Source organism: Protopterus annectens, chromosome 7.part0 (assembly GCF_019279795.1).
Source record: "Protopterus annectens isolate FY-2018-M chromosome 7.part0, PAN1.0, whole genome shotgun sequence".
Taxonomy (NCBI): Eukaryota; Metazoa; Chordata; order Ceratodontiformes; family Protopteridae; genus Protopterus; species Protopterus annectens.
Window position 1 is genome coordinate 1741286701 of NC_056739.1, and position 25000 is coordinate 1741311700.

The following is a 25000-nucleotide window of genomic DNA, read 5'->3' on the forward strand; positions in this document are numbered from 1 at the left end:
AATTATAAAGACATAAAACACTTGTACACTCTCAGTTGTTTGTACACGTTACTTACATTTTAATGCAATTATCACACAACCATTTAGAAGTATTTTTGCACCAGTGCAGCTTTGTCTTCTCTTTATATTGTGTTCATTCTTCTCTTATGTGTGCTGTACTCTCAGATATACAGTCTATACAGCATTTTGTATCATTGTCCTTAAAATGTATGACAATATTACATGACAGTAAAATAAAGTTTTCATTAAAGGAAGGAGAGTTTGGCTATTAGTGCAATAAAATGAAAAATGTGTGCTGTTCTCTTCCATTTCAAATCTTGCTATGATTACTTCAAACACTTTGTAAGTGAATCCTGGTCAACACACAAACTGCAGGTAAGGAGTATGAATTGTTATGTATTCCTTCTCCCTCCCACTAATCATTCACAATTGCAGTCATTAGCAACAAACTCAGAGATAGTGCCTACACTATGTTTACATCTCATACACAAAGCCAAAAGTTTGGGATTCAGCAATTTTAAGGAGTTTACACCTCATACACAAAGCCAAAAGTTTGGGATTCAGCAATTTTAATGAGTTTACACTTCATACACAAAGCCAAAAGTTTGGGATTCAGCAATTTTAATGAGTTTACACTTCATACACAAAGCCAAAAGTTTGGGATTTAGCAATTTTAATGAGTTTACACTTCATACTCAAAGCCAAAAGTTTGGGATTCAGCAATTTTAATGAGTTTACACCTCATACACAAAGCCAAAAGTTTGGGATTCAGCAATTTTAATGAGTTTACACCTCATACACAAAGCCAAAAGTTTGGGATTCAGCAATTTTAATGAGTTTACACCTCATACACAAAGCCAAAAGTTTGGGATTCAGCAATTTTAATGAGTTTACACACAATGCCTACTACACCTGGCAGACATATTTGAAAAGGTCATCTAGACAATGGATGATGGGAAACAGTGCATATCGCCTGACTAAGGCATTCGATACAATATTCCACTTGGGTATAGTTGACAAACTCACCAAATTGGGTATAAACCCCCTACATAAGTCAATGGACTGCCAAATGGCTCATAGTCAGGACCCAGGAAGTCAGGACTGGTGATGCTGCCTCCACTATGAGTCTGTCCATCAGCAGGGTACCTCAGGGTTCTGTACTGAGACCACACCCATTTGGCATCTACTTCTCAGAGGTAAAGGTTAATGTCAAGGGTCTTTTGTTGACCCATTTCACAGATGACTGCAAACTGTGAGTCATCATAGATTCCTCCCCATAATACAAACATCTTACAAGAGGTCCGACACAGACAAAATGACTGGTGTGAAGTCACAGATTAAAACTCAATGTCAAGAAATGCATTATAGTTCCTTTTGGGAAACTGCCACACAGACTAACTGCTGCATCGATAGTACAACCCTAAGAGTTGACCCAGTAGTCAGGGATCTGGGAACATATATAGACAGTAATCTGGCCTTAAACCAACATGTGGCCAAGTCAGTAAGACAATCATTCTATGCTGTCCAACTTACACACAACCGCAAGGCATCAAGGTCCAAGGAAGTTATAGTGCCACTTTATTTTGCGCCTTATCAGATCCATCATTGAGAATAAATGTCCTCTTCGGCATATACCTGACCAAACATATGCAACAGTTGGAATGTCCACAAAAGTTCCTTACCAGGAGAATCAAGGGTATAAACAAACTGTCCTATACAGATCGCCTTAAAGCCCTCTCTCTATACTCTTGTCACCTGCAGGTTACTGACAGGCAATCTATGCCTGGCATAGAAGGAATCCGCAGATCCAGCTCTGATGGACCTTTTGCACATCTGCAAAATGAACAGCATCAAAACCACTAATATTTAAATTTTGTTTGTGACATAAGACATGTTTGTGAGACAGATGTGACTCAGAGGATCTCCATGCTCTGGAACAGGCTCCCCATCCATGTGAAGCACACTGCATCTCTAATCCTGTTTAATCATAACCTTGACCAGAGAAATTGGAAATTCACCCCAGGTCTGGCCCCCATATCTCTGAAATACTGAGGTAGCCAGTAATGCCAAACCAACATGCCCCACATAACCTCTACAAACTTCCTAACATACTTCCTTCTAATAAGCACCCATAAAACATAGGGACACAATTGGGTTGGATTGCACGGCTAGGCTTACAAAAGCCCTGGTGGTCGTTGGCCTTGTGGACGTATATACATACATATATGGGTCCCCTTCAGAGTATTGAAATTGTAGAACATCGAACCTCTGCAATATCGAACTCAAAAAAAGAAAACTAAAATGTGAAAAACTTATTTCACATTTTTGCAGGGGGTAAGTCCCTCAGCACCCCCCCCACACACACACATGGAAGGCTGCGTCCCTCACACCTCCTGCTACTAAAATATACCAACACCGAGATCGTACTACAGAGAAGAGAATGACAAGAAACGGGAAATTTACCATTCTCTTCACTGTAGTGCAATCTTGGAGTTGGCATATTTAAGTAACAGGGGATGGGGTGCAGGGGGCATGCCCCCCTGCAAAAACTTACAAGCAGAGTTTTTAGCTTTTTTAATTTAGTGGTTCAATGTAGTAGAGCACTGATCATCTTGTCCTCGATGATGTGTGGTTCAATGTTCTGAAACTTCAAGCGTTTGAAGAAGTAGACCCATATATGCTTATATATAAACTATGAGGGCCAGGGTATTTCTCCCCTCCTCCTCATCCAAGTCCTCTATTTGGATATCTTCTGCAAAGTAAAATTGTTCACTTCTGGACAGGAGTTTGCAGGGCCTCTTATGAGGAGAGGACTCTGAGAAAGAATAAATTTGCTCAGAGGAGGACTTGGGATGGGTACATCTCAGAAGGCCTGAGGATCCTCTCTCTTGTTGTGGGGGATCTGATCCAACAGGCCTAAAGTTTCCCTCCTCAGTGGCACATAGTTCAGGTTTAGATGTTGCACTGGCATATTTATATACAAAGCAAGTGGTTAAGCAATGCCATAATACTGTGTTGGGAGACAATGATGGTAACACAAATACCAATTGCGGGAAGCAGACAAATGCAGCATAGATACTGGTATTGGCACCAGATAACCTGGCAAAGGAACCAACAGGGGAAACTCAGATGCCACAATAATAGCAGAAACCCAAATGCAAAGACATTTGTGTTGAAAAGGTTGATATGAAGAACATAGGATCATGTAACTCTGCAGGTGTAGATAGGACTGTTGCCAGAAAAATGGATACCATGGTAGATACCAGTGCTGGGACTGATGCCAATGGCACTAATGCTGGCATTCTGGCAGCTAACATAGGTCAGAAAATTTGCAGCAGAATCCAGGCCACAACTGGAACTAGAACTGGCAAAGCTGGTTGAGAAGAGAAGACAAGATGAAGACTTTCAACACCTTGGGAAAGGAGTGGCAAATAGGATACCAGACTGAGTTGAGGAGGACTATGGTAGGCTTGCAAAAGTTAATGACAGGTAAATCAGGAAAGAGGAAGACCTTTGCAAACTGGATATGGATGGACTCCCTTGGATGAGGCTCTTCCAGCAACAACTCGTGGAAGTTTAACAGTTTTAGCAAATTTTAAGTAGTTTTCTTTCCAGTTTACTCACTCATTTAGTCATGGTAACAGATGCTAAAGAAGGAGAAGCCTGACAAGAGACGCACACTGTCCTAATAAGATTCCTCATGATCTTCATAAAGGAAGACTCTCACCTTCCTGAATGACATTTAAACTACTTTATATACCTGTTTTGGAGAGAAAAAATGGGTTGATGACCTGTAGGATTCACTAGACTCGGAGGTTTGATCTTACAGAGGCTGTTCAAGCAAATGAATACACTACAAATCCCTGTGGTATCTAACTGCAGTCTTTTGAAGTCCCTGTATAAGTCACACTAAAATGAATTACTCTCTTAAACTGTATAAACAGTCTGTACTCCTGTCAGTAGGTGGAAATGCCCTATTGTAAGTATGCTTGTGGAAAGACTTCTGTGAAGCCACAGGTACTAAAGGGAAGAGCCTAAAATCAAAGCCTTGGAAACAAATACATCTTTTGACAAAAAATGTCATAAAGGGTTAATCCTTTATGAGGAGTTTTAGGATAAAAAAAAATAAGGGAGGATAAACAAAAATAATTTTACTCACGTATTCAAAAATAGAAGTCTGGAACCATTTTCCTCCATCATTCTGAAACCATAGCAAAGAAGATCTGAAGACACACCTATGTGATTCAAAACGGGAAGGGGAGGGCTGCCAGCAATCTTTAAAGTTTTATCTGCAGAGCAGTCAATGTCGGCAGCATCAATCCTACTAGTTAAACAGCATAGACCACCTTGTTATCAGATCAACAGTCAGGAGACACCAGTGGACTGTGGAATGAAAGAGAAGTTGGCAGTCTGGGAAAAGTTTAATACACAGAGCAGTCCTATCAGTATTCTGCAGACAGACACACCTCTTTGATATTTTGATATCACATCTAGTAGTTTTATATGGGAACAGGTAGTTTAGTTTAGAAAATGATTAATGAAGCCTGGTTCAGTAGACATGCTACCCTAATGCCTAGCTGACCATACCAAGTTATTATCATCACTCAAAATTACTTAACTGATTATTACATTACATAGCCATGGTTCAGTCATTCCTGGAATTCCCCCCACCTTGTCTTCAGAAATTGCATAACCAGTCAAATTTCTACATCCTGCGTTTGGTAAAAATATACTACATGTTTCACTTAACTATCCCTAACTAACGTTACAAATACCTGTTGGTTAAAAGAGCCTTGATGAAAATGTCTTTATACCACATGATCTGTTTTACCACTTCAGACACAACCATTAAACGAGGAGAAATATTTATATACATAAAAACTGCACAGCGGGGAGGAGAACTATGTATTAGAATTGTCTTTTCTTTATTTAAAACAAAACCAGTTTGCAGACATAAAGTGAAATGTTCCTCTTTAGAATCGAGAATATAAAATAAATGTTGGTACACTGCTTTCTATTGGGTTCCATTCATGTGGTCTAACTATCAATTTATATAATCACATCACAAGTGGTCTAAAAAAGTGATGTAATCACAACTGTTCAAATGATAGACTCCAATGCATTTTACAAACTATAACTCTGATAAGGAAAGTTTATAACTTTTTGATCACTGGCATTAGTTTCCTTATATTGTGGTTTGACTGATCACAGTGTGTTGGGACTGTGCAAGTTGGTGGTGTACTTGCAGTGTTTTGTCCTTCTTCCACTGTAGTGTGACTGTGGAGTTTTTATATATAAAGTTACAGGGGTGTGGAGGAGCAGGGGGTTTGCCTCCCAACAAAAAAAATATGTTTTTTTAATGCTTTTCAGTTATGTGCTTGATAAAGTGCTTTTAGATCAGTTGTGTTAGAATATCAAAATATTTAAAATGCTCCATCTTCAGATCAAAAGAAGGAACACTCTTTCTGTTATGTGGCTCCCATTCCTGCAGACTTTAGATTGTATATAATAAAACAAAATGCAGATATGGCAGAAATAAAACAGTAAAAGGATAAGACATAGTTTCATAGTTTGGTACTAGGCTATCTGCCCTGGGGCATTTATAAGCCTAGCCATAGTGATGTGGCTTTCGCCACCCCATGTAATGGTACAAAAGTGTACAGAATAGAGTTAGAATACTGTGCCTCTGTCTAGTAGTGACACAGTGAAGACCCCCTTACATAATAGAATTAGTTTACTGTGCCTCTGTCTAGTAGTGACACAGAGATGACCCCTGGGGTAAACCTACGATCTCCCATCCACTCGTCAAGATTTCTCTTGAACGGAGTCAGTGAGGGGCTCTGCCTAACATAAACTGGGATTCTGTTCCAGAGTATGGGAAGCCTCTGAGTTATGAATCTGTCCCTCCAGCATGTCCTATTCATCAGATGAGAAAGTTGCTGAATTTTTAATAATGCCAATAAAAAAAAAATATCAAGTCTTACATTAAAGTAAAGCATTGAAAGGAATTGTTCAAGATTCTGTGATAACATATTGAAAAGAACCAGCTTAGTCACATGAAATGTAAGAGTGTAAGACAATTTACATTTATAAAAAGTATTGGTGATCCCACTTGGCACATTAAACAGCAATATGACACAAACACACACGCATGCACACACGTGTGTGTGTGTGTGTACTTATGTATGTATATAAAGAATTAAACTGCCACAAATAGAACTTTCTTCAGAGGCTGTCTGCCTCTTATATAATAAAAAACTTTAAGTCAAGTCTGCCAAATACGTGGATACAGTTGCGAGTGCACCACTGGAATACTCAGGTTTGTGAATGAACTGAGGCTAGTTGAAGGAAAGCATGTACTTATTAGGCTGTCCCTCCTATCCAGGGGAAAATAAAGCCTAGCAAAGCATCCAGACTCAAATAAATGCCAACACCTCAGAAATACAATGAGTTAGATAAACATAGCTCTGTGATGCTGAACATAACTGTACATCAGACTCTTCATTATGAATAAAGGAAAAACCTGGAGACTCTGTATGTGTAAAATGATAAATACTGACCCACTATCAGCTTGTGAGCAAATCCATTTTGAAGTGAACAATCTACTGTACTCTGACTCAAGTGAAGAGAAAAACATTAGTTTAACGTGCTCCGTGTGTGAGTGTGTGAGTGTGTGAGTGTGTGAGTGTGTGAGTGTGTGAGTGTGTGAGTGTGTGAGTGTGTGAGTGTGTGAGTGTGTGAGTGTGTGAGTGCGTGAGTGCGTGAGTGCGTGAGTGCGTGAGTGCGTGAGTGCGTGAGTGCGTGAGTGTGTGAGAGACAGTGAGAGCTTGTATGTGCATCTATCTTTGTTGGAGGGGCAGGGTAGAACTATCACAGTTATTAGAACTATACAACTGTAAGCAGCTTTGCCCATATACCTCAGCAAGCTACAAAACAGCATTTCAGTATTGTGCCCACAGCACCAAAACACTGCACACAAGGGGCTTCATGCCATTCTGAATTAAATAACAGATTCATAAGAATGTTTCTCAAATAACAGTAATGTAGATAGTGACACAGGGGCGGCTCGTGCTATAGGACTGCAGGACTGCATCCCCCCCACCTGTACAAGAAGAAAATCCCCCACCTGTACAAAAAATTAAAAAAAAAAACACAAGTCCCAGAACTCCACGCATGCTGGCTTGGAGTTCCTGGTACTCACAGAACTCCAGACTGATGAGTTAGGCAGTCCAGATAAAGGAGAAAGGCATCTCTGCCCTGCCAGCCCAAAAGTCTGTGCGGTGATGACTGCTCAGACAAGAAGGAAACCAGACTGTATCCTATTCTCACACAGAACCAAGCAGAAATCAGCCATTAGCATGCACAGGCTGATGAGAAGACTACAAGGGAGCATTGGAAATCAGCTGTTAGCTTGCACTTGGATTAATTGCAGTCAGGACTACAAAGGAGCTTTGGAACAGAGGACTCAGGGGGAACAACTGCTGCAGTGTGCCGGTGTGTGGGTATGTGTGTGAAATGCCCCAGTTGCTATATACTGATGGCTAGGGAGAACACATGGTGGTGGGTAGAGAATACTCAGGCTTGAACCCTATACCTTGGGTGCAGGTGGCAAGAGACTGAATTCCCTACCCACCACCATTTGTAAAACATTTGCAGATGCTTGCCTCATATTTGTTCTGTTCCTCATAAAATCTGTGGTTTCTGTGTGTTTTGCCTTGCAAAGTCAGTAGTCCTATGGTGCACTGGTAGTATTGTTTCCTGACAGCTACAGGTTCTCTGGTTTGAATCTTGGCTAGGGTGCCTTTGGTGTGGAATCTGCATGTCCTCCCATCTTGCAAACAACATGCGTCTGGAGTGTTTCTCCCTGCTCTGCTAAAAATTGGCTTTTGTTCCGAGTCAGACTTTCCTGGTTAACAAATGTTAAATAAAAATAACAGACATTTGAATTTCAGACTTCACATTCTTCAGAAAGTACATGGTAACACAAAACTTTTTATTCTAGCAAATTTCTAAGTTTATAACATGGATATTTGAAATTTGTCCCTATTTTTGGGACTGTATTCCACCATTATTGGCTTCATCCAGTTTTTTTTGTGCTACAGTTGAGAGCTATCGTGAGAACTGAATTCAGTGAATATGTTTGGGAGCTGTATTCCCCCATTATTGGCTTTGTTCAGGTGTTTTGTGCTAAGAGGTTGACAGCTATGGTGAGAACTGAATTCACTAAATGGTAGCCATTTATGTTTCAGTCTTCCTCTCTTTCACAAAACACATGATTTGGCATAGTGATATTTTGTTTTGACTGTTTTGCACAGGGTCTCCTGGGTTCAAGACTTGGCAGTAAAATGTATGGTGGTAATACAGCATTTTATTCTAGCAACTTTCAAACATTATACAAGCAATGTTTAAAATGTGTCCCTGGTTTTTAGGATTTTGTCCCCCCCCCCATAAATGCTGGTTTCTTCCAGATTTCTTGTGCTGCAAAGTTGAGATACAGCTGAGTGTCGAGTAAATTTTACAAGGAGCTGAGAGCTGTAGGGGAACAAAATTTAGTGCTTCTTATACTGAGTCGACTTGCATTGTTAATAGCACAACAGGTAATGTACTTGCTTTTGATGCAGAAGGCTGTGGGTTCTATTCCCACAGTAGGTAGATACATTGCTGATACTGTACTGTGCTGTGCTGTAAAGGGGGTGGATTCTGCAGCCCTTTCTGGCGAAGATACCTAGTAATTATGAACCTGTTACCAGTTTGCCATCCATTCTCTATTGCGATATTACTAGCTTATCATTTTTTTAATGCAACATAGGCAATTTATTCATCAAGGACAACAGGTACTTTATTTGTAGATGAAATAATGACATATAAAGTTGTTTGCTATCAGCAACCTCTTCATTAGTTAGATTTCTTTAATTTGGAATTATTTAGATGACTTTTACTTCTTCAGAGTGTGCATATTTACTGATACCGGTGGACTGTAAAAGGTTGAATAGACTTTTTTATGATGGAGTTGTTCTGAATTGGGCAGTTTTGTCATTAATGGTGCATGCATTTTGTTTCATTGTTTACTGGAAAAATGTTCAAAACAATACATTTAAAATGCCCTCTAACAACTGTATTGTATTGTACAAGGAATATCATTTAATACAATCAGGAAGGTATATCAAAGAGCATGTGTATGCTTCATGTTCAAGGGGCCTATAATTTTGAAAACAGCCCAAAGTTAATCTTTATCTGCCACTGGCAAAATGTATTTTCTCTGAATGTGGGTTTCAATGCTGTTTCAATGAATGTGAGTTTCAAGGGCAGAGAAGTTTTAATGCTAAGCCGACTTTCATTGTGAGAATGCATTGCTTTGTTTAGCAGATATTTATTAACGTCTGTTCTGTAAAATGCAAAATAAAACTTTCAAATGATATCCAAATCATCGCAGCAGTAAAGCAATATGCACATTACAGTGTTTATGGTAAATGGGATGAAATAACAAAGGAATGGGACATTGGAATGGCTGCAGGGGGGGAGGCTCCATTCAATCATGATTTTGTGAGGGGAGGAACGGCAGCAAACTCAAAGATGGCCCCAGCTGAACTATACCTCTCAACTGTCCAGATTATTGCAGAATGATTAGATTTTTGTTTCATATTTCGGTTTGTTCCTCATAAAATGTGTGGTTTTCTGGCAAATCATTTAGGAATAAAGTCACTAAATAATGACAGACATTGAGTTTCAGACATCATAACCTTCAGAAAAATGCATGCTAAAGCAAGACATGTTATTCTATTAACTGTCTTAAGTTTATCAAGGACAGATGATAAGCCCCAGCCATACTTATGGTCTACCTTGGATGGGGGGAATACTCTGCACACTTACACTGCATAACTGCTCCTTGCCTTGCTTGGACACATCCAGAGTCACTACAATGGGGAGTGGGGTGCAACATGTATATCACAATTTGAAAGGTCTCTGGCTGACAGTGATGGCTCTGACACTCATACCTCAAAGCAAGAGCAATTTTTAGTACGGTTTGTATGTTCCCCCAATATATTTGGCCTTGTGCAGATTTCCTGCATTAAGAGGTTAAGAGGTACATGCAAATAAACCGCTTTATAGAATTAGGAATATCCAAACCTCTCAACTGCTCCCAATTTTGGCTCAAAATGTTGCTCTCCCCCTAATAATCCCTCTGCAAAATGGCAGTTTTGGAAGAAAACGTGGATGGCTTACAATCATACGTTTCATTTTTATGCGTTTCATTTTTATTTCTTTTTCTGTTTGATGGATGATGGCATTTATAGTTCAATTTACTTGCTTAGTATTTGTATGCGTCTGAAGTAAATTTTGTATTTTACTGTTGCTTGAAGAAGCTTTCATAACTATTTAATTGATCTGCTAATTGCTCATTTAATTGTTTAATGACATGATTACAACTATATAAACTTGGATAACATCATTTTATGTCATGGTCTGAGGAAGCGTATTTTATATACGCGAAAGCGCTTACCGTTTTTGTAATAAAAGTTTTCTTGGAATTTTGGGCTTGACTAGCCGTTTTGTCCGTGGTGAGTCCTACGTTTTATTATATGCATCAATTATAAATAGCTGTAATGATCAGAGTTATAGATTACTTTTATTTCAGAAATGCATGTAGATGCTCTTATTTTGTCAGCTGCTCAAGTTAACAGTACTAATATTAAAAAGGTGTCCCTTCTTTGACAGGTTCCCAGCTGTATTGTGTGGCAACTTTATATTTTTGCATCACATTTTTGGTCTGTTTTGCATAAAATTGCAGTTTTCTGGCAAATTAGTGGCAAATCATTAAAGAATGAAATTAGAAAATAATGACAGACATATGAGTTTCAGATTTCATACCCTTCAGAAAATTCATACTAATGCAACACTTACTACTTTCTACGTTTATAAGAGCAATATTTAAAAATTGCCCTTATCTTTGGGCCCGTGTCCCACTTCTATGTATGGCTTTGTCCAGATTTCTCGCTGTGAGGTAGGAGTGTCAGAGCCATCACTGTCAGCCAGAGACCTTTCAAATTGTGACATACGTGTTGCACCCCACTCCCCATTGTAGTGGCTCTGGATGTGTCCAACCAAGGCAAGGAGCAGTTATGCAGTGTAAGTGTGCAGAGTATCCCCCCATCCAAGGTAGGCCACAAGTATGACTGTGGCTTTTCATCTGTCCTTGATTTTGCAGAATGTTCTGGTTTTGTCATATTTTTATACTGTTGATTTATGCTTATTATTCAGAAAATGCATGCTGTTGCAGTGCCCTGTTGCTCTGTGTTTAATTAGCAATGCTCTAATGACCATCAGGTAAGCTTGTCAGAGATTGTAAGATGCAAGTAAGCTTTAATAAGCATACAGTTAAAGAATTGCCAACATTGAAAGCCTTTTTGTTGTTGCCATACAGAAAATATTTACATAACTAGATAACGTATAAGCCTTAGGCATTAAAATGCATATGACAGTATTTGTAATAAAGGACAGGATTACAGTATTTTCGGAAGCTCATTACATTTGTTAGAGACTTGCAGTCATCTTTGCAGGCTTTACCCATAAACTAAACAAAATGCCAAGCTATCATGTGTGGTCCATAACTTGTGCAGTAATCCTTTAAGCAGTTTATCTTGAGCTTGTTTCTTGTTTGCTGTTCATTTTTTACATTGATCATGTCTTCCCCATGAAATAAGTAGATAGTTGTTGTCAGGCAGCAGGTCTTTTTTGGATAAGAAACATTTTTACAAGTGGGGGTATCACACAGAGATTGCTACTTTCTGCATGTTACTTGGTAATTTTATAAAGCTGATTATAAATTAAAATTAGAACTGCAGTGCAAGGAGAAGTGGTTTGAGTTGAGTGCTGCTTGTTTTTTTTTCTGACTAGCATTCCAGTAATGTATTTAAAAAGTAATTTATTTTTTCATTCATCACAACCTTTGTGTTTCCATCTAGATATTAAGTAAGTTGTCATGTAGCCAATGCAGTGAACTATTTTTTTCTTCTACACTTCATTTTGTCTTGATTGGACTTTCATAATGATGGTTTGGCACCCAGGGCAGCGTATTTAATTAAAGTTCCAGTTGTTGTGGTTTTGAGCATAGCTCCACCCCTTTCTAGTTGACCACACCCATTCCCCTTGACCCCAGCCATTCAGCTGTATCCTGCAGCCCCCCTTTAATCTGAAGTCACCAGCCGCCACTGTGGTGACATATACATCAAGCTGAAGTTTCAAGTTAATGCATCACAATGGTTTAGATATTACCTAACAGGCAGACAGCAGGCAGTCAGATGGCACCAAGAACTCTCTCCGCTACTGCCAGTCTCAGTAGGAGTCTCACAGGATTCCATTCTTGGACCAATGCTGTTTTTTATCTTCACTAACAACCTACATACTGCTACACGTCATGCCTCAATCATCCCAATATGCAGATGATTCTACACTAATCTGTGCTTCCCCCTCCCCCCAGATTCTCCTACAACAAACACAATCCTCCTTTCTTTCTATAGAAAATTGGCTCTCTGAATCGCGATTAATATTAAATCCCAATAAGACCCAGCTTATTATCTTTCCACCCACTTAACACACTTCTCATAACATTGTATTCAACATCTTCTACAGTAATAACACAATCATATCTCCTGTCACAAACAGCAAACTACTAGGAGTTACTATTGACAGCAACATGAAATTTGACTTGCATATATCCAATACCATAAAGAAAGTACGCAAGAAACTTGCCATGCTATACAGGAACAAACAGTTCCTAACAGACTCCACCAGAAACTCTATTGCATGTACCCATCTCATCTCTACTCTTCTGCATGCCTCACCAATATTCACCAATCTCAGAAATTCTGACCTTTCCAAAGTCCAAACATGTTGTATTAAAATTGCCAAATCTGCTACCAATACCCCTCATGAACACATCACTGCACTCCCCTTAAAACACTGGACTGGCTAGGACTTCCCAACCTTATTCTTTACAATCAGCTAACCCACAAACTAATTCACTATCCTGAGAAAAACCCTGCTCTACAAAACGTGCTTCACCTATGCATCAAAGCGAGAGTCCTGCAATCCAGTCAAAAACACCTACTGAATGTGACCAAAGCCAATAATTCTGCAGGTATTTCCCTCTATGGCAACACTGTTGCCAAGCAGTGGAACAACCCTCCCCCCAACATCACAGCCACAACTTCCTCTGCCTCCTTCAAAAAAGCCTTAAAATTCCACCTATGGCAATCCTGGCGCTAACTGTGATCACCCTGATTAATCTCTCTCTTCTATCTACTTCTGCTCTATTAACACTACACCCTCTCACAGTACTCTTCTTCTCCTACTTCTAAAGTACCTCTTCTCTCTCTATCCTACTTTAACTCCCCGCTGCTTCCCACTTACCTACACTAACACTTACGAAATTCACAGCCTAAAACTCACCTTAGCAATGTGGCTCTGCTGTTCTTAAAACCCTGATTAATCATTATACTACCTACTTCTCCCTACTGACTTCCTCTCTCTCAGCTTATCAGTTCCCCACTAACATTCTTCTTCCTTCTCCACTCTTCTTTCATCTACCTTCACTCTCACATTATACTTCTTTGTACATCCTCCTCATCCTTGAATTTCTGTAATCTGTATAGCACATTAAATATGTCATTATTCATGATTTTAAAATTTCTACAAACTGCTAAAAGTCAAAAACGTATGAAATAAATACTGTTTGTACATGCAGCTAGATCTCTCACCGTTAAAAAAACTATGTATGTATGTTACTATGTATCCCAAAGTGCATTATGTTAACATACCTGACTGATATTATACTTACTGTGTGTATTGGAGCATTTCTCCCCGGGCCTCCACTGAAAAAGGACCTGTGTGCAGTCGGTCCTTCCCAGCAAACAAATGTAAAATAAAATAAATAATAAATAAATAGCTGTAAGATTCGTAATTTTTTAGAATACAGTTTGTAATGACTACTTTAGTTTAAGACTCTAAAACAACATTTACTAAAACTGACCTGTTCCAGAAGATAAATCAATTGATCTCTTGCTAACTGTTTCAAAATGCTGAAATCAGGCAGCTGTGGAGCATCTCTTCTCTCAAATGGTGCAGTCATAGTGTTGTTTTACCTGAAATCAAAAGATAAACAGTTACCCACAATTATAAAAAAGACATGCTGCAAAAGTTAAAAAAAAACAAAAAAAAACTTTAAGCCAAGTCTGCCAAATAAGTGGATATAGTTGTGAGTGCACCACTGGAATACTCAGGCTTGTGAATGGACTGGGGCTAGTTGAAGAAAAGCAAGTCCTTATTACACTGTACTCCTATCCAGTGGAAAAGAAAGCCTAGCAAAGCATCCAGACTCAAATACATGCCAATAACTCAGAAATGCCATGAGTTAGAGAAACATAGCTATGTGATGCTGAGCATAACTGTATATCAGAATCTTATGAATAATGGAAAAAAACTGGAGACTGTGTAAAATGATAAATACTGACCAACTATCAGCTTAGGACCATGGACATGGTGCACACAGAGTACCATTACATCTAACCATTAAAATACAGCCAGTAATACAATATTTCACAAGAATACATCTCTCTACTGTAATGCAAACTGCACAGCTTCATGGAACAAGCAGCAAGGAAGAGGTAATTTTAATGATGTTAAGTAGGTGCATGAAGGTCAAGCTAGCCATAAAACTTCTTAAATGGTAGGACAGTGTAGGGAAGAACATAAAGCATAGTGACTACAAGAGAAAACCATTATGAGATGCAGTACTGACATTAAATACCATATTCATGCATAAGAAAATGGGGTATAATGTGAACCTATAATAAAGACAATTTCCCTAAAGATCTATGGCTAAAGTAAACTGTTATTTTGGTAACTGTACAATTATAAACTTATGTGATGGGAAACTTTTACATTTCAGAAAATATCAAAAACAGGCAGCCAATTGTCTAATTTTCATAATGTTTGTATTTTAGCAAAGCCTTCTAAAAAGATAATATCAGCATGTCACTACTCCATTCACAAGAATACAACACATTATAAATTACACACAAAGAATAATAAAAAGCTAACCAGTCCTGATTTGTGATGTTATTCTACAACGTCACAATGGATGGAATTAAAATATTTATATTTATGTTGTACATTAGTGGTCTAGTTTATAATAAAAATACCACACTCCAGTATGTGTTTATCTATCACAGGTGCAAGACTGTCATCCTACAATAAAGCACACTCTGCCATGTATTTTTTCTTAATACTAAGTAAATTCAACATGTGTACGACTAATAAGCCAGAAGTAGTAATGACTTGTAAAATAACACTACTTTGTTTAGATCAAATATAGAAAAAATATTACTAAAAGAAATGAGCCTCTGCATGACAACAACCAGGTACACTATGGCTGTGCACAACTATGAACTAACAAACACTTCAAGAATTTTAAAGCAATCAAACTTCCTTTCAAGCTACAACCACCCAGGGAGTGATACTATAAACAAATAATGCACATCCATTCCACCGTTACTACTTAAGGAGGAGACTGCATTCTTACCATAATGATAGATCTCTGATGCTAATTTCACTTCTGTCACCTCTTGGACTAAGAACAGCACGATTTAAGTCAATTCAGCACCTAGCAAACTTTTCAATGCTACCTTGGCCACTCATTATCCACAATGCTGATAGGCTACGGATCCATTTGCAGACCTCTGCCAACCTCTGAAAGGTCCATTTGCAGACCTCTGCCAACCTCTGAAAGGTGTAGCATTAGACAAATATCTCTCACATAAATTCTAAATCTCCTTATAAAATGACAGTGGGCATCAGGACAGAGCAGCATCACAAAGTGTTATGTTCAGATCAGCAATCAGTGATGAAGTAACAAGATCATCATGCAGACACACTCCACAGTATGTAAAATCAAAATGCAATAATCAAGAAAAAGTTGCTCATAAAAAGTGTGTGTTCAGAAAAATGAAGAAAACATAGCTGTATTGCTGAAGGCTCCGAGCATAAGTGTAGTAGGAAAAAATCCTCGGTTCCACCACAGCTGTAAAAATGTTAAAAACACACTTTAATCTTCAGTAAAAACAACAAAAACAGGAGCACAGTAAAATTCCCTGATAAGCGCTTTTGGCTTACTAGCCTTCATCAGATCATGTGTCTTAGCTGTGCTCACTCTGAATTTAAAGACAGAATAAACCAATCAATGTTCCAGACACATAGTCATAACCAATGAAAAACGCATTAGCTTGCATATAGCACATCTCCTGTGTCTTGCTGTCAGCCAATCATTATTGTATCTCACGGTATCAAATGTCCGATATCCTAGTGGCAGTACTATCCAATAGCAACAAAGTTAATGATTTGCAAGCAGCATAAACCCTGCTTCTTGTTACAGCTAATCATATTTATGCCTTCAAATATCCAATCTACAATTTTCTTGTCCTGTAGCTATCCAATAGCATCAAAGGGGCTAAATTTCTTTGGTTGCCAGAACATATTGTTATTCAGTTCATTCAACAATATGCAGTACTTCACAGAAGCAAGTGGCACATATGATACAATTTTATAAGTACAATAGCATTGGTGCACTTACATATAAATTCCTATTATGTGCAGATTAATACATGTATCCATGTGGTTTACAGAGTAACATACTCTCTGCCTCCTGAAGTATTCTTAGCCATTTGCTCCTTGTTCTATAGAAAATACTGCCTGGTCACAGATTCAGCATAAAATAATGCACCACAAAGAGTGTTATCACTGCTACAGCATTTCTTGTTTTTATCAGCCTCTGCCTTGAATAATTAAACTGCAAATGATGTAAATATATTCGCAGAACAACTTGACGAAGCATAAAAACAATTTGTAGTTCTTATATCCCACTGCCATAATAATATAGCAATAACCCATGCCTGGGTGTGGGTAATGCGGGATTTACCCACGGTTGGCATGGTTTGGTCTCGAGGGCATTGTATAATGCCTCTGCTGCCCTTCCGCAGCTGAATGGTATCCACGGCAGTTCTGATGTACTGCGCATGCCTACGCAGTACATCAGAGCTATGGCCAAAAGCAACGGAGAAAGCAAGATCTCCGTTGCTTTTTACTGTTTCGCTATGTTAAATGGGTTTAACATAGTGAGACAGCTTTAAAATAAGCAACGGGTCCGTTGCTTTTTTTTAAAGCTGTCTCGCTATGCTAAACCCATTTAACATAGAACAATAAAAAGCGGAGATCTTGCTTTCTCCGTTAAACCTGCCTCGCTATGTTAAATGGGTTTAACATGGCGAGACATCTTTAAAATAAGCAACAGAGATCACAGTTGCTTATTTTAAAGCTGTCTCGCTATGTTAAACCCATTTAACATAGCGAGACAGGTTTTTAAAAAAAAGCAATGGAGAAAGCAAGATCTCCGTTGCTTTTTACGCACTGTGTCACTATGTTAAAGGAGTTTAACATAGCGAGACAGCTTTAAAAAAAGCAACGGAGATCTCCATTGCTTTTTTTAAACCTGTGTCGCTATGTTAAACTGTTTTAACATAGCGAGACAGTGTTTTAAAAGAGACTTATACTAATGGAAAAAGTCCAAGCGACTGGACCTTTTTCCATTAGTTTAAGTCGATTTACAACGTGCACGCTGGCCAATCAGCGTGCACGTTTTGGAATATAAATGGGGGGGTCATGGTATAATAAGGTAACTTGCACCACAAAGGGTACTGTAGATAATCACTGCTGCAGCTTTCCTTGTTTTTACCAGTCTCTGCCTCAGATAATTAAACTGCAAATGATGTAAATATATTCGCAAAACAACTTGGCAAAGCATAAAACAGATTGCAGCTCTTATATTCCATTGCCATAAATTATCCATTTATTTTTAAAAATCTGATCCTGCGTCATCTTAGAGATATTAAGAAATTGGATCTCACAAATGGTCTTGCAGCACATGTTGCCGGCAATCCCACCCACCGCTTTAAATTCAGAGCGGTGGAAGTAATTCCCATGAGTTTACGAAAAGGGGATATTAAAAACAGAACTGAACTATGTGAATCCAGCTGGATAACCAACTTGAGAGCCAACGGTCCACCAGGTCTCAATAGTGTTGCCCCATTGAAACCTATGCTGAAAGCAAGAAAAATAAGTGCAGCTTCTAGAAAGGAAGATTGGATAAATGGATAATTTATGGTCATGGTCAACAGCAGGAAAAGCACTGTTGTCAGAGAGAGACCCAACAAGTAAAGATATCAGCCCACAAAGAATCGGAAGGTTAAAATAAAACAATAGAACACATGCAAGAAATGCACCAGAGGATCAAAAGTTATGAACAAGTAACTAATATTCTTAAGAGAAAAAAAATGGAGAAACTGTAAAATACTAAACTAAGTTGGATTGTAAACAAACTGTGTAAAATTAAATGTGCACGATATCAGTTCAGTCACCTACAAAATAATGTCCCAAACTGCATGATTCTGTGAAGACTACTATGAACAGTATGTTTTGGTCTGTGCATAATGCTATAAAAGATTGTTTTATGTGCGATCTCATAAGTACCAGTAAAAGTATGCATAGGAAAGGTGTACAGCAGCCAAACTACACATAGTAGAACTGTGTCAGAAGAATGGAGAAATAATTACACCAGCTAAGGGTCCACAAGTGTACTAGATACAAGTGCAAAAAGAAGTGGTAACAAGTAGTTTAAAAGCTACTTCAGGCCAAAATTGTCCTGGCAAAATAGACCATGAAAACTATGTACTGACTTTGAGACAGTGAGCTTGGTTAGGGACAGGAAGGAGGTTCCTGGTTTGGTTGTTCATGGTGTAGATTTATGTACTCACCATAACGTTCCATCTGAGTAGGTGTATTCATTTGTCTGCAACTCAGTTATGAATCCCGACATCGATCCAAACCGCTCACATTTCCAGCTATGGATCCCCTCCTCTCAGCCTCCCTCCCTCCTGTATGCCTGCCGGAATCATGAAAATCGGCAAAAGCTAAGCCAAAGCAACAATACCCCAAAAAGGGATGATAGGAATATGCAGGAAAGGGAATATGGATGCTGAAGGTGGAAGGTGGATATTGGTGATGGACAATGAATACAGTAACTGAGATGGAACGCTATGGTGGAGGGATAACTTCTAAATCTGAGAACAATACCCTATTTGTCTGCATCAAGGAATATGCAGGAAAGAATAAGAAGGGACCATCATGGAAGGATATTCCGAGCACACCTGAGCCAAGATGGAACTCTACCCTAGATGCAAGATCCAACTTGAAGCTGCATAAACATAATCAATGAAGCCTTGAAGGAATCCTCAGAATATCAGGCCAGCGCCTGGGCTGACCTTGAATCGGGAACAAGATACACTGCGGCTAAATGGGCATGAACGTTGAACCAAAGGGCAATGAAGCTTGATTTATATAGAAAGAAGAAAGTTTGGCTACGGACAATTTTGAATTGGAAAATTGGAATCCCCAAAATTGAGGATTTGCAAAAGGGAGCCTGACCAGTTATCGGGATTGCCTATGACCAGCTGCCTTCCTCAGATAATTAGTAAGTTGTATGTATTGCAAACCCATGTAGCTATAGAGAACCTTGTTTCTTGATTAGGAAGAAAGAAGCGATTTAATGGATTGATAAGGGTTTGCTCGGATTGTTTATTTAGGAAGAGGGTCATTCAGAGAAAATCCTAGAAGGCCAATGAGCTGAAAGTTCAAGTAAGGAGGTTTAGCTGATAAAGCTTAGAATGGAACGAAACTTTCTAGGCTGATGTAATGGCTGCCACCTTCAGAAGTAGCCGGACAAGAGAAAAGGATCCACCGAGTCAGCTGGGACGAAAAGAAAGGTCCTAAGGGAGGAGGACTGTTTAAAAGAGGGTGCTTTGAACTGCAAGTTTTATAGGGAAATGAGAAATTTGGTACTCTTTAAGAGAATTGAGACACAATTTGGAGCAAGATAAGAGGATTAGGTGTTCATGGTGAATGATAGTGAGAAATGTCGCTGGCTGGAACTGCTTAAAAGGAACTTCGTGAGCACCAAAAGTAAAGAAAGTGGAAAGGGAGTCAGGCACTAAAGGGGAGGCCGACGCGCCCAGATGCAGGCTCTTTGCTGCCCGCCCCACTTTCTAGTGGATGGTTTGTGGAACTTCGTAAACTGAGCCTAATGGTTTATGAGCCGCCAGTGTCCTAAATAGAGAGTGGAGGTGAAGAAATACCGTCAGCTTATCAAGAGTGGGGTTCGAGTAGGAATGTGGGATGGAGGTTTAGGAGGTTCGGAGTAGGAAGGCAGGATGGCCGGGATATCAGAGTGAGACCTTTAGAATCCACCAAGGATGGCTGTCTAGGAGAATGAGGAACTACAGAACCATCTGCAACCCCCAGAAGAGAGCAATGAGAATCATTCTGCAACCCATGGGATGAGGCATCAGATGGACGGTGGTGAAGCATGGCAAGGGCATGCAGGCAAGCAGAAGACAGGGTGGCCAAGCATGCACCAGAGTCAGTCTTGAGTAATTCGGAGGAGGTAATAGGCAATTCGAAAACTGAATTCTGAAGAACTTTGAGGGAGAAGTCGGGCATATATGAATTTTGAGACACAGGCGCAAGGGTCAGAATGCTGCGACTGAGCTTTGAGGCCAGGATGTTGGACCGACCTCGAATGTCAAACCTGGGCCCCGTTGATCTTCCAACCCCGTGGTACCATTCCCTCACTCTCTCTATACAAAGAGGGTAAGACCTAAGACCTGTTTCCCTTGTTGTTGTAAGGGGTCAGTCCAGACATGTTGTCCCATTGAATCGCAATTGTTCCTAAGGAAAGAAAGTCCTGAAGTGCTATTAGACGCTAAAGGCACTGCTCTCCCTCTCCCTAGAACATTGATGCTTCAGTACTCTGCTCCGCTCCATCGCCTTGGACTGTCGGCCCGGCCGGCACCCCCCACCCGAGGCTGGCGTGCGCCCGCGTGGTCACCGCGGGCGGCACAAAGAGAAGCACAAAATGGGCGGCCTGGAGTGGAGCCCGGGGAGTGGAGCCACCCACGAGGCTTGCAGCTATGCTATGACCTATGGGGGATGATGCATGGGGAGAGCAAGGTATGACCACTGTACTAAGAGAAGGAGAAGTAGAATGCGATATTGAGCCTGGCAAGAGGAAGAAGTAAGAGTAGCCGGGGCCTCCTGCGCTGGGGCCCTCAGGACCAACTGCGCTGGAACAGAACTTGACTGGAGAGATGGGCCCACCTGAATCTGCGCCAGGAGGAACTCTGTCCCGAACTAGGAAGGCTCGGTGGACTCTAGTGTCTCTGGCCCCCCCTATATCTGGAAATAGAGCTGTGGGCCAGGGAATGCTTTTTGTATTTATTGTGATGCTCCAGAAAGGGGAGTGAATGGAAGAGAAAGTCTCAAGGAAGAGAGAAGTAGGCCCCCAGTTGTAGTGTAAGAAGCCAGAGTGGGGGAAGAGGCTCAGACCTGGGCCCCTTGGTCTGCAGGTGGGCCGCTTACTTTGGTGAGTACTTTGGCCAACGGAAGTAGGCTGAACTGAGGGAAACTGGTGAGACTGCGAACTGGAGAAAGATCTGCACCACTGAAAGCCGGCAGAACCTCCTGAGCCTCTGTCCATCAGGATGTATCCCCGAGCCAGTTGGTGAGACTATCCAGAAGCAGCACGAGGATTTTCTCCAGACCATTCGAGAATAGATTGCAGAGTGACCATTCTGCCAGTTCTTTGGGGACTGCCAGATTCTGGTCTAGTATTGGCAGATTGGTCTAGCTAAAGTATTTGGCACCAAAAAATCTGAGTCTGGGATGGGGGCTGGTCTGGGGAATGGGCTGGATGGCTCCTTTGGTCTGCAGATGCTGAATCTCCCCTCCGTTGACGGGTGGCTGACCGGGGAGGACGCCTGGGAGGGAAAGGTGAAGGAAAGGAAAGGAATATATGATATATGATTTGGAGAACCCAGAACCCAGCTGTCCGGAGCAAGCGCGCAGCTAGGTGCCCCGGGGTCCCGACTGCCTCCCCAGAGAGAGCCAGAGTAGGAGCCTCAGGGTGCTGCTCGTGGTCCGTTCAAGGCTCAGTTCCTGACCCAAGTTTCTGGGGGCCCTCTGCCTCCTCTGGCGGCGCCTCCCCCCCTCCCCCTCCTCTGCCAGGGGAGGACTGGTTGATTGAGGGGGACTTGACTGCTGCTTTCGAAACTTTGTTCATCTTCTTTCTGACCCCTTGTCCTAGAATAGGGAGAAGCGGATTCCGAGCCATTCGACGTCTTTCGCGCCCCGCCCTCCTCCTCGCTGGTCAGCTGCCGAGCGAATCCAAGGTCTTGCCAAACAACTCAGGAACGCCGCAAGCAAGCCGTTAAGACTTTAGCTGGCGTGTGAAAGCCAGGCCTGACGCCCAGCAGTGACCCTGTCCTCCAGTCCTGTCCCCCGCCCGGGCCTAGCAGCCGGGAGTGTAGTCAGACAGGTGTATTTTCTGTGAGGGACCTAAGGGTGGCCCTAACAACTGGGTCCTCCAAATGATCACTCACTCCAATAATAGCAGCTTGCAGCGATTCCTTAATATCAAGCTGCATCCTAACATAGTACAGTTAAAGCTTTCAGCTTCTTTACGGAGAAGGTCGCCAACTTCTGAACATCCGATTCCAAGCTCTCTCCTCTCGTGGGGTGGACTGAGGGACGGTCCTGAGCCACCTCTTTCTCCTCAGCCGCCTAAAATATTGTGGTCTCCCATTAACCTGGTCTCTACCGCATCTACTCGGATGGGGGGATGGTCGGATGGCTGGTCTATTGATCCTATAGAGATGGGAATTTCCACGGGTGTCCGGTTGGTGCCCGCTTTCGGGGTTAACCACCACCAGGGGGGGGCAGAGGGACACCTAGAGATAGACGGGGGCCCGGGGACGTTCTCCAAGAACACGGACTCGAGGAGAGGAAGACTTGCAGCTCCCCCCTGGGGAGGAGGACCCCCTTATCTGGAAGGAAGCAGATCCCTCAAAGGAAGTGACCGCGGGGAGCCTCCCCGTGGGAGTGGCCTCTCGAAGTCCGTGGCTCTGTGAGAGACCTTTATCGTGATAACCTGCGAGGGGACTCCTCTGGGGCTGTCGCCTCTAGTAGGCAGAGCAATTTGCAGGGCAGGAGCAACTTGGGGCACAGAAACGGGCTGGGCCAGTGCCGGATGGTAGCCGGGCGAGTGCAGAGGGAGCTGGACGGAGCCGAAGTGCCGGGGTCCAACAGGGCCTCAACAGAGCCCAGGAATCCCAAACATCCAAGTCAGGGAGCTGGCCCCACTCAAATCGTCCCTCCGAATCGTCCCTCCGATCCGGCGAGTGATCGAGCCGGGCAAGGACAGTGCGGATCCGGCGACAGTGCGCCCGGATACACAGACGGCCGGGCGAGCAGGCTCCGCCCGAAGGTCGGCTCGATCCAGGCTCGAGTCGGTCCGTCCGGACGGCACCGAGATCAGGGCCGGATACGGCGGCCGGGGCACCCACTCACCCGGCTGCTCCGCCCGGCTCGACGGTTTCAGCTGCGGGAGAAAGGATACAGGCTTAAAGAAGCAGCAATAGCTCCCGGGAGGAAGGAACTCCAGACACTCCTCTGCAAGAGCATCTCCCATCTGTCTCTCTCATCCTGTCCAGATCAGCATCAGAAACCGCAGCGGTTAAGGGCAGTGGCTATGGGTAGATTCGGAAGGTGCTAAGAGTGCCTCCCTGCTGGCCTCGGTCTCCTTCCTGACGGAGATCGGCCCTCCTCCTCAGGACAGCGAGAAGGAGGCAGGGACCGGAGCCGAGCTGGGAGACGGATGGGAGCCAGCGGATGGCTGAGAAGCTTGCTGGCGGCCCGCCGCCGAGGTCTGTTTTGCCATGAAGCTTCCTCCAGCCATCTCTTCTCCCTCTCCTCCAGAAGCTGGAGTTTGACACAGGAGGCCAGGAGAACAACTGTAGCTACAGACGACTGTGAGCGAGGAGCCGAAGCGAGTCTGGCGGTAAAGACCAGGTCTGGCCAGCTTGGACCCGGGCCTTCCAGCTTGGACCCTGGCTTCCTCAGTGCCAAAAATGGAACAAATCAAACAACTCGGAACAACCGTGAGTAACACAACACCGAGACCATCAACAGTGAGAGCTGGCGGCCAGCAAGCTTTATTTATGGCCGAGATGAGCATTAAAATAGATTTAATAATAAAGCCACTACAGCTAAAAAAACTAAAAAAAAAAAAGTAACACAAAAAGGACACACAGGCCTACACCCACACACACACTCTACTAACAAAACTTAATTAATAAAATATAAAAGTCAAAATACACTTATGTTAAATACAACCATAACAAACCTTCACTAAACTTTCAAAAAAAAAAAAAATTTTTTTTATTTTTTTCTGAAAGGTATAATAGCTTAGCTGAAGCTGAGAGCCCCCAACCAGTAGCCAGTCAAACTAGATCTGAGGTCATCATGAGGGTAGAGCAGGGCATTATGGGGGTGAGGGAGGAGCTGAAGCTTGGATCCATAGCTGGAAAACCATGCCGGTTCGGATCCGATATCGGATCCATAACCCCACAGGTTGCAGACAAATGAATATCCTACTTCAGATCAGACGGTTGCAGGATGACTGGAGCAGATGTGCTCACAACCCCAGCATCTAAGATGGGTAGAAAGTGATGTGACACAGTGAATTGGTTAAGATACCTGAAAGGGTTAAGCTGCTGATAGTAGTTCCCAGGACAGCAGAGTCAGGAGAAGTTAGGGCAGGGCCTACATGTGAACCTGACTGAAAAGCCCTCAAAAATAGTGCCGAAGCAGTTAGCTACTGCTTAAAGGCATTGTAGGACATACCCCTCATGTACTGTGAAGAAAGGGTCCTTATGACATGACATGACTGAAAAAAAAGACATGCAAAGGGTTGAAGCTGTTTATTTATTTTAATTTGCTTACCAGGGTAAAGCACAGATCACCAATGACCAATTACAGGATCAGCCTGGGTTACATCATA

At 41.8% G+C, this 25000-nt stretch overlaps 1 protein-coding gene across 1 annotated transcript in view; it reads right to left on the reverse strand.

The window, feature by feature from the left end:
• VPS33B (VPS33B late endosome and lysosome associated) overlaps positions 1-25000 on the reverse strand; it is a 2132768-nt gene that overhangs the window by 2035213 nt on the left and 72555 nt on the right. The window contains exon 2 of the mRNA XM_044078281.1: positions 14030-14141. Within this exon, the coding sequence (XP_043934216.1) occupies positions 14030-14128 (99 nt within the window). The 5' untranslated portion in view covers positions 14129-14141. The remainder of the gene's footprint in view (positions 1-14029; positions 14142-25000) is intronic.